This window comes from Lygodium microphyllum, chromosome 28 (assembly GCF_053477565.2).
Source record: "Lygodium microphyllum isolate KBCC chromosome 28, Lygodium_microphyllum_v1.1.10, whole genome shotgun sequence".
NCBI classification, from domain to species: domain Eukaryota; kingdom Viridiplantae; phylum Streptophyta; class Polypodiopsida; order Schizaeales; family Lygodiaceae; genus Lygodium; species Lygodium microphyllum.
Genome location: NC_141162.1, coordinates 75,970,386 through 75,989,498, shown reverse-complemented (window position 1 = coordinate 75,989,498; position 19,113 = coordinate 75,970,386). Strand labels below are relative to the sequence as shown.

The 19,113-nt window shown below is 40.5% G+C and overlaps 1 protein-coding gene across 3 annotated transcripts in view; it reads left to right on the top strand.

The window, feature by feature from the left end:
* LOC148011618 (ribosomal RNA small subunit methyltransferase, chloroplastic-like) overlaps positions 1-17,495 on the top strand; it is a 75,508-nt gene extending 58,013 nt beyond the window's left edge. For 2 of the 3 annotated variants that reach the window (XM_087670936.1, XM_087670934.1), the window contains 3 exons: positions 14,760-14,843; positions 16,102-16,212; positions 17,118-17,495. In XM_087670936.1, coding sequence (XP_087527062.1) covers positions 14,760-14,843; positions 16,102-16,212; positions 17,118-17,240 — 318 coding nt within the window. In that variant the 3' untranslated portion in view covers positions 17,241-17,495. The remainder of the gene's footprint in view (positions 1-14,759; positions 14,844-16,101; positions 16,213-17,117) is intronic. The other variant, XM_087670935.1, reaches the window with a different exon arrangement.
* The last annotated feature ends 1,618 nt before the right edge of the window (positions 17,496-19,113 follow it).

The window sequence follows — 19,113 nt, the reverse complement described above, 5'->3', positions numbered from 1 at the left end:
CTGCTTGATACTCCAACACAATATGCATGAGTTGCCAAGTATGACATAAAAACCACCTATGGGTATATGGTACCGTAACAACTAACCAATAAGAATTCAAAAAGGCATGTAAATTTGGTGATAATGATCTCCCTTTGGGATTAAACAACCCAAGGTGATGAGTACCACTCAAATAACGAAAGATACTCTATTGCTTGCCAATGCTTGCTGCTTGGGCTATGGGTAAACCTACTCATTTGTGATACTGTGAACTGAGTTTCAGGCCTTGTAATGCATACGAAATCAACCATTGAACAACTTGCCAATAGAGAAAGACATTAAAGCAATCTCCGACATCATGAAGGTAGTAGCAATAGACTTGCAACCCTCAAGTCCAAAATTTTGCAATAATGTCTCAACATACTTGGTTTGGCATAAAGAAATACCTCCACTACATTGCTTGGGCTGAATGCCCAAAACAAAAATGCAATAGACTCAAATCTAACATGTCAAAAGTTGAATGCGACTTAGCTTAAAGTTGGTAGTATGTGTCCCATTAGGACCAATGAGTAACATGCCATTGATATAAATCACAATGATTAGAGACACATCATCCTCATGTCCAACATGTAAGGTGTTCTCAGTTGGACTATTCTGAAAACCACATGTGATCAATTATGCATGTGTTTTCTTACACCAACTAAACCATACAATGTCTTTTTCTTGCCCCTTTTGAACAAAACCATGAGGCTGAAAGTCATGTATATCCTGATGCAAATCATCATTCAAAAATGTAGTTTTGGTGTCCAACTTATATATATTTCAACCATTACAAGCTACTAATACACAAAAATGCTAATAATTGTTGTCATGCAGCAATTGGGAGAAATGGTCTCATCAAAGTCAATACCATTTTGTTGAGCATAATCCTTGCCACAAGTCTAGCCTTATGGCAATCAACACTACCATTTGGCTTACATAACTTGTAAAGTGACTTGGTACCAATGGCTTTTTTGCTTGGAGATAGATCCACACAAGAACAAAGTGCCATTTTGGACAGCAACATCATACTCAAATTGCATAACAACATCCAGTTTTTGAATTTTATGCCTCTTCAAAAGAAACAAGCTCATCCTCATTACCCATATTGGAAACAATTAATGCATAAGAATTTGATACATAAGAGGTACTATGAGAGCTAGAATGATTATGACGAGACAAAGGTGTCTCCAATTTACTGTCAAATAAGGTTTGCACTCACCATTTTGGCATCATTTTGATTGCGTAATCTTAGCTCTCTCATCAAGTGGAGCATTCACATTTGCATTAGAAATAGGTTGATTTGTGGATTCATTAGAAACTTGCATAGGTTGAAAAATTATCCCATTTGGTGCTATATTTGAGTGTACACAATTGAAAAGAGGCAACAAAGTGTCATATATATCTTGTAAGCGTATAACTATCTCCTTGGTACATGAAAGTAAAGGGTGTGCAACATCTTTCACAAAGATAACATCACATGACTGATGAAAATATGCCTAGTTTATGGATGATATAACATGTAACATTCTACTTTCAGAATGGTAGGCAACAAATATACATTTCATAGCATTATCATTAAATCTTTGTGCCGTTGCATGGATACTAATATATAAGCGAGGCAACCAAAATCATGGAAGTGAGCAACAACTGGATTTTTGCCATGCCAAGCCTCATATGGAGTGATAGAGTGCAATGCTTCGGTGGGACATTGTTTAGTACATAAGTTGCACACATAATAGTCTTAAGCTAGAAAACATGTGGCAAAGCTAGACTTTTTATCATATATTATACCATCTCTACAAGAGATCTATGCTTTCTCTCAGCTATACCAATTTATTGAGTGTATATGACATTGTACATTGGGGTTTTGTCCCACATTCGGCTACAAATGCATTAAATTCTTTGGAAATATACTGCCTTGCTTGATTAGAATAGAGAATGCCCCTTTAGATCTTGACAAATTTCCAGCCATACATATGAATAGTTTGAAGCACAAAAATACATCGGATTTAGCTTTTAAAGGAAACACCCATGCATGCTTGGAGCAAGCATCAATAAAAGTTACAAAGTATTTGTAATTATGAAAAGATGGTGTTTACATCAAACCACGACATCACTTTGTACAAGTTGCAATTTGTGAACTAACTTCATTGAGCTATCTTTGGAAAGGAAGAACATTGCATTTTACCCTATATGTACCCTTGTCAAACGTGTTTGTAGGTGCCTCAAGAGTAGGTAATAAAGACACCATGTTAGATTTCTCCAAGTGTAGCAAACTAGCAAAATTATGATGATCAAAATGTATATGCCAAAGTTTTGCATCTAAAACAACCTTGGAATAATCTAAAACAGCCTTGGAATTTACAACTACACATGCAATATTTTCCATACATTTATAATTATTGTTGAGCTTTTATAGGTCTTGACATAGCGAACTAGATGCAATAATTGTATCATGACATGGGAGATCATGAACAATACATCCGTCATTCTAAATTTTACAAGCAAGCCAATCTTGGTAAGTGTAAAAAATGATAGGAAATTCTTTTTGATCTTTGGCACATACAAAGCATTTGAAAGTGTGGAAGTACTACCATTATTAGCAGTCAACACAAATTTGCTAACTCCAGTGTATCCCAAACTCTCATGTCTTGAGGAGTGAAGCAGAGGTGCTGAGTAGGAGAGTGTGTCATACTCCTAATGGATCCCAAAACATAGTAAAGGCAGCCTCTTGATGTCATATAGTAAAAAATGCAGTAGTGTTTGGTGTCGGATTAGTGTGAGACAGGCAGAGGAGAGAGAACTTCGAACACAGCAAGTTGATGATGATGTGGTAGGCTGATGGCAGCAAAAATGCAGGCATGATAATGTGGCAAGTTGACAACAATAAAAACGTTGGCAGTTCGAATAACAGTCACAAATCACAACTGTAGCAGTTCAGGAGGGTACCAGTTGTAAATGATGTGGCTGATCAGCAAATGCAATAGAAATCAATGTAGATTGTGTGATGGAGGTTGTAGCTCTTTCTTGGAGTAATCACTGGTTGTGCAGCTTCAATATGTTTGAATGTCTTGCTAGATTTTTTGTATAAGCTAGAAGCCCTTGTCTACCGAAGTTTTGAGTGTTTTTGTTTTTATGTGATTTTTCCCTAAGGAGTCCCATCCCAAAGTAGCCAAGGCATCGGAGAAAGGGTGCATGGTTTCTGCCTAGTGACTTACCAAGACTACGGAGGTGATGGTTATCTTACCAAGAGAGTCCAAGTGGTCACCCTAGAGAAGCTAGGGCATCGGATAAAGGGTGCACCTTAGCTATCCAGTGGCCTACCAAGTCTCGCAAAGGTAGATGGAACCATAGTGAACTGTGTTTTTGTTGTTTTCTTTTTTTCTTTTTTTGGGTGATGAGTTTGGTGCAAAAAGTAGAGGTGGTGGTAGTGAAGGCATCGGAAAAAGGGTGCATGGTGGCTGTCTAGTGGCCTACGAAGACTATGGAGGCGATGGTTATCTTACCAAGAGAGTCCAAGTGGTTGCCCAGAGAAGTTAGGGCATCGGATAAAGGGTGCACCTTAACTGCCCAGTGGCCTACCAAGTCTTGCAAAGGCAGATGGAACCAGAGTGAGCTGTGTTTTTCTTGTTTTCTTTTTTTGGGTGATTAGTTTTGGTGAAAAAAGTAGAAGTGGTGGTTGCGGACGGGAGACTAGTAGCCAAATCCAAAGGCTTTTACAAAATAAGCAAGCTATCCTTACCGCTACTAGATATTGATGATGAAGAAAGAGGCTAGTGGTGTGTAAATACGGTGAGTATGTGGAGAGGTAAAAAAGATGTGCAGAAAGCAAGCTAGTAAAGCTAAATAAGCAAGGGAGACTGCTTTGAGAACTGCCATGTGCAATGCTGCAAATACGGTGGATCCAAAGTCCACCACTCAGACAAAAGACCGAAAAGGGATAAATGTGCACAAATGCATGTTTACAGAATAGAATGCCAATGCATTGGAGTTATGCAAGAGGCAATGCAGGTGTGATTATGCTTATGCAAAATGCTATGCAATGGTGCCCTTGCATAGTGCCCTTGTAGGGAAGTTGTTCACTTGCCCAAGTACCCTTCTACAATCATGTTATCTTGAAGATGTGGATGAAGATATAAAAATACAATATACAAAATGTCAGAAAAAGAAATTGTAAACAACATCCTTTCAACACCAATAGAAGAAAGTTGCTCCCTCTTAAACTGGAATGGAAAACTGGAGGGAATCACTCTTTTCACATCAATGTGAAGTAGGGGAGCGTGTATCCAAGCCGATCTTGGGTAGAATATATTGCAACATCGGCCGATTAAACACCTTGCTGAATATGTTTGCAAAGTTGTCAGATGAAGGCACAAACTCTAGGTGGATGGTGTCTAGCTCAACCTACTTGCCAGTAAGCTCCTCAAATAGATAGTCTTTGTGATACTACAAAAAAAGTTCGATACTTAGCCTCGAACATGGAAGTTGCCACCATCTCTTGCTTATGGTTGGCCCAAGGGATGGGTGTCGTACCCAAGGTAATGAGGTAGCCACCATGGGAATGCCAAGTATTAGGATCGCATGCCCAGTTAGAGTCAATGTACCCTTGCAAACATAAACCGGAAGCATAAATTAAGCCATAAGAAGAGGTACACCTCAAATATCTCAAAACGCGAAGACATGGAATCCAATGTGACACTCTAGGTGCAGTGAAATATTGACTAAGCAAACTAATTGAGTAAGCTAAATTTGGCGTAGTGTGAATCAATCAAATAAGCTTTCCTACCATAGACCTATAGGTATGCTTGTTGAAGGGTTTACCTAGGGTATCCTTAGAAAGATGGACAGTGGGATCAAGAGGTATGGCCATAGGCCATGCCTGATCCATACAATACTAGTTCACTAATTGAAGAGTGTACTTTTATTGTGACACAAAAATACTATCTCTAGATCGAACTACCTCCATCCCCAAAAAGTAAGACAAGTTCTGTCATCTCAAAAGTAGAGCAAAGTCAGAATTTATTTTTGCTATGGCGGTAGAATTTGAGCCAGTGATAAGTAAATCATTGACGTATAGTATGATATAGTTGAACCCCTCTGAAGTAGTATGGACATATAAGTTCGGGTCATAGAGCGTAGAATGGTATCTATGAGTTCTAAGGAACTCATTCATCCTCTGGAACCAAGACCACGATTCTTACTTCACTTCGTAAAGAGCTTTTTGCTAGCAAAAGAACTTATCTTTTTAGTTAGTAGAAGAAAATCCAAGAGGTTGCTCCACATAAACTTTCTCCTCTAGATAATTGTTTAAAAGGCATTTTTGACATCCATTTGATAGATAGGCCAACTGTAGTGAGTGGCTAGCGCAACCAACAAATGAAACGATGTCAACCGCGGAGTAGGAGCAAAAGTCTCTTCATAGTTAATATCTTACTTTTGTCAAAACCATTGCACCACGCGGAGAGCATAATACTTGTCTCAAGTCCTATTAGCCTTTAGTTTAGTTCTAAAAATCCACTTTATCCCGGTGACTTTCTTGTGGCTTGGATGATTTACCAAGGTCCAAGTCTCATTTTGGTCAGTACTCTCTAGCTTCTTTCCCATGTCTTTCGCCATTCGGGTGCTGAGGAGCCTCTTGCCAACTATTCATCTTAGAATGCGCTAAGCCGAAGAAAATCTTCTAGGGCCCTTCAGAGTGGAGTCCGGTGGAAGGATTCTCAAATCCCGCATGGTCTACTAGTACTAGCAAGGTAATGGGTCTCGAAGAGGGGACTCAAGAGCTAAAAAATTTGTAGGTGGGTTAGGAGTGAGTAGTAGACGCGGCTCAGATGGCACCATCTCTAGAGGAGTACTGTAAGGAAAGGGCTTGGAATCCAGTACAAAAGATTGCACCATGTCCCTCTCATCGAATATGCGTGTAAGCATAATTGCCAAAGACTAGAGTGGAAAACTACAGGCCGAGAGCCAAAGAATGCCTCATACGTAGTCCTGTGAGGGACAACAACAGTTGGGCACCGGTTGAGGATATACATCAAAGTGTTAATAGCCTCGATCCAAAGGTGCTCAGGGAGCTCTGCTATGGATAGCATAAGTGTGCCATATTTATGATGGTTCCGTTCTTATGCTCTACGACTTCATTTTGTGAAGGGAAGTTCGTAGAGGCAATCTTCCCTTCACATGAGTATGTTATTTCACGCCAGCTTCCGTTCTTATGCTCTACTCATGTAGAAACTTGGAAAACTCATGGGAGGTGAACTCGCCCTCGCTATCACTCATACATCCTACACGACGACTAGTTTGATTATGTACTAGTAGCACCCAAGCAAAAAATAATATGAAAGCATGGGACTTATGTTTGAGAAAGTACACCCACATGTAACGAGAATGATCATCCACAATAAAAAAGAAGTATAGTGCACTGTTTAAGGTGGCGGTGGATGTCAGACTACAAAGATCAACATGAATTAATTCAAGAGGTACCTTAGCTCTATGTGTAGACTATTGAGGGAATGGGGTATGGTGATGTTTTCCGAGATGACAGGCTGTACAGAGATCTTGCAATAGCTTCAAGTGGGGAAGGCGATCAACACACCACCAACTATTTGGTGAGGCGAGAACTCATAAAGAGAGTCATATTTGAGATGTTCTAAGCAAAAATGTCAAAGACACTTAGTGCTCATAAGCTCCCGTTTAGTGGCTAAAGCTTGGAAGCATTGGAACTCAGAGCCCTTGGCTGTTAGCTCGGAAAGCAACTGTCATGTGGTACAGACCAGTAGGCTATATATGCCTCATTGCGAACAATCACTAAACCAGTCTGAGAGTCAAAGACCTTCATTGTGGTCAATGTGAAGAAGATTGCTTGATCCGACCGACAAAGCTACTGAATGGATAATAAGTTTATCCCAAGCCGGGGAACATAGTATACGTCATTCAATATAACATGATCGAGGCCTTGGTTAATGGCAAAATTGATGTGACTGTGAGTTTGAATCGTGACCAAGGAGTTGTTCCCAACTTGGATGTGCTCGGCTATAGAGGCTTGGGAAATGAAAATGTCCTCGATGGGGGTCATATGATGGGTAGCTTCTTTGTTCACAATCCAAGGAGTAGCTGAAGTACTCGGATGTGACGAGTGGGCCTTTGTAGTCACCTCATCAGGAGGCAACTCGTAGATGTGGACGAGACTCACATTCTGAAATATCTCTACAAAGATGATGTGGATCTTTGTAGACCAATTAGAAAAGCCCTTTGGTATTCAAAATGTTCTTGACTATGATGGGTAACTGGTGGTAGCATGGATTTGGCCTTGCCATTGCCCCTTGAGGGTTCCCACCACCTTGCCTCCCGTGCTAGGGGTTGCTTGGCTAAGGGGTAGGGGTTTGAGTCTTATCTTTTGGTGTTGTGCCTCTTGCCTTTGATTGACACTGGTCAAAGTGGCCAGCCTTTTGATAATGTTGACAATACTGATTTTTCTTCGCTACATTTTGTCACCCAGGTTATAGACATGACTGGCAATTTCCTTGGGTCTTACTATTTTGATTTTGATTTTGAGTTTGTTTTTGATATTGATTGGAATTTTGATTTTGTTTACCCTTCCCTTGTTGCCCCTTTTGAGAAGAAGCGATGAGAGTCCCCTTTGTAGAGGTCTAACTATGAAACTGATCGGACAGCTGAGCATAACGCAATAGCTGACACTCAAATTCATAGAAAGTGGATTGTGAAACTACTTGCTGCACAAAATGGAAGTATTTCTTCGGCAACTAATGTGATCTGATTGTCAGAGGATTTAGGAGTCCTTGTGGTGTAAAATTTGGCCAGAAGGCGCAAGTACTCAATCAACTTGACTTTCAAGTCATCCCCATGAGCGGACAACTTCATATGGAATAAGTACAGAATTAGGTTGGGGCTCTAAGCCTTGCACAAGATTTTGTAGGTACTGGGAGTCAAGGACATGCCTTATTAGGTTTGACCAAGTAGTGAAGTTCGACCCGTTAAAGCGAGTCTTATCATTAAAGGCGTGTTTGGCTGATGAGGAGGAAGAGCTATGAGGTATGGGATAAGGGGAATAAGGAGGTGGTGGAGGGGATGAGTAGGAGGGGAAGGTGGGTAGGTAGAAATAGGCTAATAATGTCCAATGGATGTAAAAGCTAAAGGAAAGATGGAGGAGCCCTCACCATAGGCTCTTGCAAATTTTGTTGATGAGTGCAAATGGAAAAGCCTATCCTCTTAGGGGCTAATGAATCAATACTTAGTTTGAAGAGTTTCTTCATCATGAGCATCACCAATATGTTGCAGAAAAGAGGAAGTAAAATTTAAAATTGAGAAGTAGTAATATGGGTACCTAACATATGAGTGAATGAAGGTGGAAAAGTGTGTGGAAAAGATGAAAGGGATAAGGAAGCAGAGGAAAATGGTTTGTACTCCATGCCAGTTTCCACATTAGGATGGCCAGTCCTTTGTGGAGCTTTAGTCCTTCTTGCAAAATCATTGGATTGGTGCACCGAATCTAATGGGAAAAACTCAAATTTACCTTCAATCTATTGTTGAGCTCGATATATGAGGATGAGATTGTATTTGGCTCGTGAGATCTCGTATGGTTTGTGGATTCCATGGATGTTCGAAGACTCTCTAGTCATGTCCAATGGAGGAGCAAGTTGTGAAGCCCACTCTGTCACTTGTCTTGATGTGCTAGGCTTGGGAGCATCATGATGATGTGGTGAAGATGTGTTTAAAGTCGTCTTACTCTCTTGTTGTTCTTGCTTCTTGCAAAGGGCTTCCAGATCAAAGGTTGAAGTTTTGTGAAAGAGAACCTTGCTTTGATACCATGTGAAGGAATACCCTAACGTAGAAACATAAATGAAAGTGTACGACAAAGCATAAACTCAAAAGAACACAAGTAGGGTTAGGGTAACTCAAGAGACAATGAACACAGTGGAAATCTAAATGAAATATACAATGCTCATGTAGCAAACAAATATGTAAGAATGAAAATTGTACCTTGAACTCTCGTGTCTAGAGGACTGAGGCAGAGGTGCTGAGCGGGAGAGTGTGTTGTACCCCCGATGGATCCTGAAACGCAGCAAAGGCAGTCTCTTGATATTGGACAGCAGCAAACACAGCAGTGTGTGATGCCGGATCAGTGTCAGACAAGCAAAGAGAGAGAAAACTGCAAATGCAACAAGTTGATGATGACATGGTAGGCTGATGGCAGCAAAAACGCAGGTATGATGATGTGGCAGTCTGAACAGCAGCCGTAGATCACAAACACAGTAGTTCAGCAGGTCGCTAGCTATAGATGATGTGGCTGATTCGCAAATGCAGCAGAAATTGATGTAGATTGCACGATCTAGGTTTGAAATAGGTGCATGATGGATGCAGACAGCAACGGGAAGCTAGAGGGCCTGAAACATGCAAAAACGAGATTGGGTTGAATGGAGGGCAGCCTACCTATTTATAGAAAGTTTTGGGACCTCATACTGTGCACCGTTTTAAAACTCTCTCAAACGGTGTACCATTTTAGGGTTTTCATTAATTAAGCATTATTGGGGCTGTTTAAGTGACTAATTCAGCATGTAATGCTTATTTTAGCTCAACAAATTGCTCCTTAAGATCTTTGATCTTTGTCAAAATACCAGAGTCACCTTCATTCTTTGATGCAAACCTGCAAGCATATTCCAAACCTTTTTAGCTCTCTTACATGAGTGAATCCCATGGCCAGTGCATCGTATAAGCCCATAGTGGATGGTTGGTTTTATTTAACTTGCCCTCAACAACCAACATATGAAATACATCATTGTTACCGGCCATTGCCATTGACTGTTCTTGATGCAAAAGTTGCATGTCTAGAGAAAAATTTGCAAAAACCAATACGTGCTATATAGCCCAACAAAAAGTGGATTGTAAAAGCCTTAGCCTATAGAAATGACATTTGTTGAAAATTTTACATAAAAGGGCAAAATAGCCTATGCAGTACTAGTTGCATACTAGTAGTAGTACAAACAAAGTTGGAAATGGCCCCAAATAAAAAATCCGATGATGCCATACCCTACAGGCTTTGAATGCTTGTCAAATCTCAACCGAATCGAAGGAAGTGAAGCAAAGGGTATTCATGACTCTGCCGAAGAGGCCAAAACCCACTTTAATACCAATTGTTTAAGGGAAAAAACTTGTGAGAGGTCTCCATCCCACTATTGTTGGCACAGACGTGCATTTAACTAGAAGATTTCTCAAATTGGTCTATAATACAATTGTTGACTTTAGGGTTGCAAGAATGCACACACACAAGCTAAAGAAGAAACTTGAGAGCACACAACACAATGTATTGAGAGGTATCAAAGTAGACGATATATGAGACTTAGTATTCCCTAGAGTGAATGGGCATATATAGAAGTTTGGGGTTTGAAAACCTCCTAGTTAAGAAGTGCCGCGACATTCCTAAGTGTGTTCACATAGGCCATTACCAAAATATGGTAACAATAATGGAGGAAAGTGACACATGTGATAGACCAATTGACTATGATGGTGATAGAGTTACAAGTGTCCTTGTATGACTTGGATCAAGGCTCACAAATAGGAGACATACACAGAACAAGGCACTAAATAACATGCTTGCTAACAGCCCCTCTCAAACTGTTGGTATGGCTGAAAGAGGGAGAATCAAAAGCTTTGCTAGAACATTGAAACATGTAAATGTCAAAGTAGTTTGCCGATGAAGATAGCTTAGTGAGTAGCATGACGCCCTCTCTAGATGGGAACCCACTAATAGGGGTAGCAAGAAGATGCGTGTTGGGAGTGGAGAGGCCTAGAGAATGGGTCACACTGAAGGCTCTGATTTGATGAGAAAATGATAGTGAGGAGCTATTGAAGGCACCGAAAAGCATTGTTGTGGAAGGTAGACATCAAGGACCAAAGGGCACAAGGTGGGCATGCTAACAGCAAGGGTGGCTTGGGAAAGTAGTGGCTAAGATAGACATCAGAAGTGCCAAAGGGCATAGGATGGCCATGCTAGCAGCAAGGCTGGCTCAAGGAATAGGGAAAGCAGGTGCTGCATTAGGTGCATCCTTGAAACTCCTCATGAATCTTGGGAACCCCCCTTTGAAACTGATGGAAAGTCCAGGGTTTCCATAAGCGCATGATGGATGTCGATACCACCTAGAGGAGATGGTGGGGGATGGGTAGGAAAGAGAGTAGCTTGATGGGTGTTACAATGGGAAGATGTTCAAGAGGACCTTGCACAACAAAAGGAGAATGGAGTGGATAAAGCCCACGCTCTTGATCACCTGCCCAAAGAATGGCTCTTGAGGTAGCATCTTGGAGAAAGGGCTTGCTCTATAAAGATAATTCGAGTTCCAAGATGGGAAAGGCCATGGGTTGAGAGGAGATGCAAGCCCAAATAGGGTACATGGAGGATCTCTCCTATCAAACGGAAAGATGGACGGTTAGATAGAATCAGCATGGTGCACATACATCTGATAGGTATTCATGAGATGTCACCTATAGCAATGATACCCTTTTGGGAATGGAGATCGTGGAGCCAATCACACTTGTAAGTCATGTGACTTGAGCATTGCTATCCATGAGCCAAGGCCTTTGAAGATGAGGTAGTTGAAAGAGAGATCCTCCAATTGATGGATGTGAAGGAAGATTGACTCAATCCTAATGGCAGGTGGAGATGTGGATGTTGCTCCATCCTTCGCACCAAGAAGAAGATGATTACTTCTTCCATCACTTCTCCTCTAGATGCGAGGTCCTCCCACAATTCTGTACATTGGGGAAACCCTTTACGCTTGTTCTCTTTCCAAAACCAGTGTTGGAAGTAGACTTTGATTTATTTTTTATTTTTTTCCTTCTTCCTTTGTCCCTTCCTTGATGAATGGCCAGCCACAAAAGTACGACTAGAGGAGCCTCCTCCATCAGGTCTTGTCTCCTAATACTTGCTCAAGTAATGTAAGGTCAGTACTAATTCTAGTGTTTCGACTCCTGAACACAAGAAGTGAGAAGTGTGCTATAGAAGATGTTGTACTTCAGTGATGGTAGACCTGACAAAAAAGTCTCAGCCATATTATCCAAAGCAACTTGCTTTCCAAGGATGCAAGATCATCCCAAATCCCCTCCATCTTTGTGATGTGATCCTTCATGGTCAGGGAATATGTGTTAGAGAGCTCTCATGCTTCATTTGGAGGGTAATCCTATGGGCAAAGGTCACCTGGTAAAGAGAGGATAATCAGGCCCAACCTCATAGGCATTATGGATGCATTGTGCATGGAGTAACTGAATCATGGCAACTCATGAAGAGGTAGGAATGAGCTTGAGAGTTGAGCTGGTCCTGCAAGGCTGCTGAATCTGTTTTAGACCCAATTTGAGGATCCCAAAGTTCAGATGCATCAAGATTATACACAATCTTGCATGAGCAAATAGCCCAATTTGAGCTATCCAACTTGTCTTTCTTTGAGAGAGTGGCAAGGATGGGTCCCTGAACAGGTGGTGCCATGATGGCCATCAATTAAATTGAGGATGGGCTGAAGGGGGACCGGAATAATGAGAGGACAGGGAATGGGAGGGAGGTTGGTCATCGTGTAGATGTCGATCCATGTCACAAATTGTGGGTTCTTCATGTCAATCCTTGCAATCCAGTCGTTCACGATAATTTTCGCGACAATCCTCCCTTTCGCAGCAGTCTTCACAACAATTCTCAAGGTCACAGCAAAAGAGCAACAAAATAGGCCGTATTTTGATGTGGATTGTCACCGGAATTGGAAAGTGACCTGATCCTTGCTGCATTTTGATCTCTCCTGGGGCTAAAAAGAGCTGCTACCTGCTGGAAAGTTTACTTTTTGATGTCAGCTAGCCCTGTTGGATGAAGAGAACCTGCTGTTTGTATGAAACTGCTGCTGCAGAAGCTGCTTCAGGTTGTGGTTGGATGAGGAAGACCTGCTGGGTTCTACATTTGGTGATGTTGACCTGCAAATGGATGAAAGTGACCTGCTGTTTGATGGAGAAGACTTGCTGAATGCTGACACCTGTCATTGAGGGAGACCCGATAGCTGCAGGGATCCACAATCAGGTTGCCTGTCTGCAGTAGAGAAAACACATCGTTTAGAGAGAGAACACAACAGATTTAGGGCGCTCTCTGACTTTACTTGGTGATGGTACACATGAGAGTTGTGCAACGGAAGGAATTAAAAGGGAGAGAAGAGAAGAGCAGATGAAACACAAAAGAAACAGAAGGAAAACAGTCTGATCTGGATGCAATACAAGGCTTCGTTAACAGTCAGCCTCTGCATGTGTGGATGCCAACTGATGGCAGAAAATGAGAATCTGATTTGGGAAGAATGATACTTGGACGGTATGCGTATAATGGAGACATGTGAATGGCTGCCTATTTATAAGCAAGAGATCATGAAACAGGCTGACCTAATGCTGCCAAAAGCTAGTGCCTGCTGCCATATGTGTAAAATCTGAAAATGCACTCCATCAAGTGGACTGTTTGCAATGTGAATAAGCTAATGAGAAGAAATGAATGAGATGATCAAGGCCTAGAAATTGTAATCTCTACCTGATGTGCCTGTAATGGTGGAAACTGAGACACAAGATAGACTGGCAGAGTATGACAGTAATGAAGCTCCCAATATTGTTGTTTGACTTGTTCTGAGGCTCACAAGCAGGTCCCAGGAGATGTACACAAAACAAGACACTGAATAACATGTCTACTAATAATCCTATCCCTTCCACACTCCCTTTCATGTGGTAGCCCTCAGCTCATCCAGGTTCTTGTTCCCTGGTATGTTGCTGAGAGCGGGTGTTGAGACTCGAGAGTATGAGTCCAGCTCCATAGCATCCATAATCTATTTAGGGTTTTTGTCCAAGATCTTTTACCTGCTCCTAGATGGTCTATTTGACTGGACCAGATTATGCATTTGATGTCAGCCAGTTTCTGGCATCTACACAGGTTGGCTTGTTTTTACATTTTTACCTATTTATAGGCTCACTTTGTAGATATTTCATTGCAAATTCACTATTTTTCCTGGGGACTTGTGCCTTCATTATTATTTCCTCTACCTCTTGTGTTCATCTCATTCTCCTTGAAGGTCCACTCTTGCTTCATGCACTTTTGATTCCATCATGCCCAAGCTTCGCTCTTGCACATGAATCTTACGTAACATTGGATTGGATTTCCATTAGATTCAAGGTTCTTTGGAGTACAATAATGCATAAAGTGCATGTTTTACAGATATCTTTTGCTTGTACTCTAAAATAGCTAAACCATGTAGAACACAGGCTCATGATGTTACTCTCTTCTAGTCAACATTGAAAGATTTCATAGATAAATTGAAGCCACTAAAAGTTTTGGAAGTCGCACTTAATTTGACTCCTTTTTTCTGAAAAAGGACCTCAGAAGATGGTTGGTGAGGGGAAAGGTAGTAATGCTCCTAGGGTTTCAAGGTGTAACTGCTTGTAACTCATTACTCTTCATAAGAGATGGTGGCATGGTCAGGTCTTACTGCCTTCCCTAAAAATTGGTATGCCAAACCTTGATACACTAGTCATAGAGGCTGGAGTAAAGATTTAACATGCAAGGATCCTCAGCACTAATGCTGATAATAACTAATTATTTGTGGGGAAGGAGAGGGGGAAAGAAAAGGTTTTGGGGGCCCCACTGCAGGGTGGGGGTGTTTTCGGTTGTAAAGCTTGCCTTCCTCATACAGTTCAACTCTTATGGAGACTTCCTTGTGAATCAGGTAGATGCAGCTGTTGCATCTTTCAGAATCAAGAAAACATCAGAGTATCCGTGTGTGGCTTCAACAAAATCGTTCTTTACAATGGTAAAGTTTTTTCTTGTCAAGTTGATTTCAATTTGGTTAGCATAATTGTATTACAAGTGCAATCTAGTGTTTCACGAACGTTGAATGGAGGGAGGCTTATGTGCATCAATGGCTGTTGTGGCTTGTAAATGCTGAAGCAATGATTTTCTAAAGGTTTGACATGCAATCTAGTATTGGATAAACTCCGGATTGAAGGAGGCTTGCATGTATCAAAGGCTGTTGTGCCTAAAGATTTGCCATGCAATCTAGCAGCAGTAGAACTCCATATTGAAGGAGGCTTGTATGCATCAAAGGCTGCTGTGGATCCTCAATACTGAAGCAGTGACTTGCCTAAATATTTGTCTTTTTGGTCTTTGAAGTTTTCTTTTCATTTTTCATTATTGTTTTTTCTTCTTCTGCACATAGAAAAGGAACATATTTCTGAGAATCATAAAAATAAAATGCTTGCACACCCACATTTAAATAGACATTGAGTGGAACATTGTGCAAGAAAGGTGTCTAGCCTTCGTGAGCACCGAGCAATGTCCATTGCTCAGGAATAACACATAAAAAGAGTGCACAATGTATTGAATCCTTATCAGTGCCAAATAGTTCAATTGTTGACTGGTTCTTAGCTTAATAAGAACGATCAATTATTGATGTACCCTTAACTAGGTAAGATATACATTGAATATAGGCTCTGAATTGATGCATATTCTTGAAGTGTTCAACTTTCATGAATGCATGAGTGTAGAGATGAGGGAAGCAAAATTGATCATTCCTCATCTCTTTGAATTCAGGAGGGTAGAGACTTAAAATCACCTCACGTTTTACCTTCCATCATAATGATCACTGTACATACCCAAATAGATTTCACTTGTGTGAGTAACAGCTGAATCTGATGGATTGCTGTAGGAGTATCGGCATTGGAGGTTTGGCATGACTGAGGTCACACTTAATCCTGACAGGAAGAGGTGTGATAGTCAGGGGAGGGCCCCTTGGGAGGAGGGGCAGTGAGTGGGAAGATATAGTGAGACTATGATTTAATGAGACATCAAATGAAGGGGAAGGATGAGATTACGGGGATGAAAGGAGTGAATTATAAGTTATACTTCCTTACCTTCCTACTTGGAAGTTATAGTGAGACTATGATTTAATGAGACATCAAATGAAGGGGAAGGATGAGATTATGGGGATGAAAGGAGTGAGGTATAAGTTATACTTCCTCACCTTCCTACTTGGAAGTGTCTGAAATCTAACTAGGGATTTGTTGAAACAGGTGAATTCTGCATTTGGTGGGAAACGAAAAATGTTACGAAATTCACTGCAGCACTTATATTCATCTGCAAATGTTCGGGAAGCGCTCGAGTCACTGGATCTTCTTGATACGGTACTCAAGTTCTTTACCTTTGACTGATGCACGGCTGTTTGTGAGATCTTATGTTTATTTCCTTGAATGAGTAAATGGTGCTATGAGAAATTATGTTGAAAGGAGCTTGCCTTTTCTAAGTAAGTTGCAATAGTAATTCCATGCATGGGCTTTTATTCCACCAGCTACCTCTAAGTTTGTTACTCCAAGAGCTTAAAGCTTTAAATTCAGCTCATGAATACCTTTCCCTCATCCAGCAGAAGAACAGAACACACTGTAACCAAGTATGATCCGGGCCTTGCCACCACTGAAATTTGTGGGCTGTTCATAAGTTGCCACTCTACAAAGTATGGAGTCACTTATGAGTTAACAAAAACTTATGAGTTAACAAAAAAAAAAGAGGTAGTATGGATAAAGGTCTAAAGGTCATTAAGCACGTTTACCTGCTAGCCGTGCCTATTAAACGGTATGTGACAATACAGTTTGAAGATTCTACTGCTATAGCATGGATAGACCTGAGGGTCTTGATCTGACTGCAATCTGTAGTTGATGCTGACTTTCATTGCATGGTCTGAAGGTTGTGTGTACATGAAGTGGATAGCTTTTCAATGAACTGGATGTTTTGTGATGTTTTCTGGTGAACTGAAGGTTGTGTGTACATGAAGTGCATAGCTTTTGAATGAACCGGATGTTTTTGGTGAAGTTCCATTCTTATATAAGCAAGTGATATGGATGTACATGAATTCATTCTAATATGCGGAAGTAACAGGGATGCTGTCTGTTTCTGCAAAGGTTGTATGTCAGTTTCAATATACAGGCTTAATTCTGGATATTGGCATGGCACGACTTTGCTTTGCTTGTGCTAAAAGCTGTAAGGTTGTAGATTTGAGGCTGTTTTGTATTTTGGTTTTGGCTCTCTTTTGCAGGCAAGGCCAGATGAGCTCTCACTCCATCAATTTGTTGCGTTATATAATGCCTTATGTACAAAGGTAGAAAATCCTTGCATAGAGCACCTTGTGGAGAAGGATCTGGAACACTCTCTGCTCTAATTATGAGCTGGGACAATTACTGAAGCTGTATCCACAAAGTGTGATGAGATGTTATCTCTAATTAGATGGGGCTCATTCTATAGATTGGGAATGGACCAGGAACATGTGAAGAGAAATGCCTAGTTCGAAGACTCTATTCCTTGGTGGAGTCATGATTGAATGGATAGCCATCAATTTGTCCCTGCTAAATCTTCTCTAGTATGTACTGAGATCTTTTGTATACATCTGTGAAGTAATTTGCCTTTTTATAAGAGTTTTGGTGGCTACAATTCCTTGGTTAGACTGTAGTTATGGTGCAAGAATGGGGGACCCGCCTTAGCATTCATCAAGGTGTCCCTGCTAAATCTTCTCAAGTATGTATTGAGATCTTTGGTACACCTGTCAAGTGATTTGCCTTTTTAAAAATGTATTTGTGGCTACAATTCCTTGGTTAGACTGTAGGTATGGTGCAAGAATGGGGGACTGGGGCCTTAGCATTCAGACTATTAGGCTCTGCACAGCGATCATTTCTGGCAAAAGGTTTAATTCGTACATAAGGGGTCTCCATTGCACCACCCCAAACTGAACACTGCTGCTCTCCCCGCGGATAATTTGTCAAAACGACTGCAAGGGAATATAGCAATACCACAAGCCTTGGATGACCACTGCAAAACTTGTAGCTTATAGCTCTACTATTCAAGAAAGAAGATGAAAACTAGGTTGACATAAGCAGCCATGCAGTGAGATTGTATGATAAACATGGAAAAACATGCATGTAGCTAAAGCATCATTCAAGTAACTTTGCAAAAACATTGTGTAAAAGATGTGGACACAAATTCAATACGAGAAAGGGAGTTTGGAATATTTGCAAATCCAAAAGCACTTTGACCATTGGTGTAAATAGTAAAAGTAGATAATTGATCAACACCCAAATAGACAACATCCATAAGTGTAGTTGTCGTGAGAGGATGGTCTATATGTAGCTTTACTAGTGTAGATGGGAATGTTAGAAATAATTGTGTGGTCAGTGGTCCCTTGGTAGAGCCATTGATCATATGAAGGCTTGGATATAGAACTCGATAACTTCATATGATTGTTAAGGCAAAGTAGGAATAGTGTGAGCTATTGCTTAGACTTCAAGAAATCTATAGAAGTTTGGTGGAAGCAATGGTAAAAGCTTGGGCAAAAAAATACATCGCATTCTACACGGTAAGTTTGATCTTTTACAGCTCTCAACATATTTTATTGAGATGTAAAATACGCCTTGTTGACAATTGTAGACTTTTTTCGACATGGAATATATAAAGCATAGAGAAATTCTACTACCAAGTAAGAATATTCTACATTAGAACCACAAGACATGGTGGTGGAAAATGAAAAGCAAAATCTTCAACATTTTCTATATAAAATAACTTTAATGTATAGAATCACTTGAGACTTTAATTTGTTTAAACATAATTATTTTAGCTTGTTGCTTTTGAACAATTATTTGTTAAGTTACTTAGTAAACTCCTTTTTATTAATACTATGAAATGAAAACTTGGATTAGAGATTAGTGACTTACTTATCATGTTGTAGTATGTTAAGGTCATTATGAACTTGGAAAAGAAGGCTAGAGAACTTGGAAAAGAAGGCTAGAGTGGTAACAGAGATTAGGGAGAGATGGGAGAGGAGGAAAAAATGGTTAGAAATAATTAATGGTAGATTAGGAAGGATTAGTGATAGATTAATGATAAATTAGGAAGGAGAAAGGAACGATTAGCGATAAGCAAAAAAGAACACATACATGGATTAGTGACAAGGTTGGAGAAGAGAGACGGATGTAGGTTGGAGGAAGGAGAGAGACACAAATTAGTGACAAGGTTGGAGAAGAGAGATGGATGTAGGTTGGAGG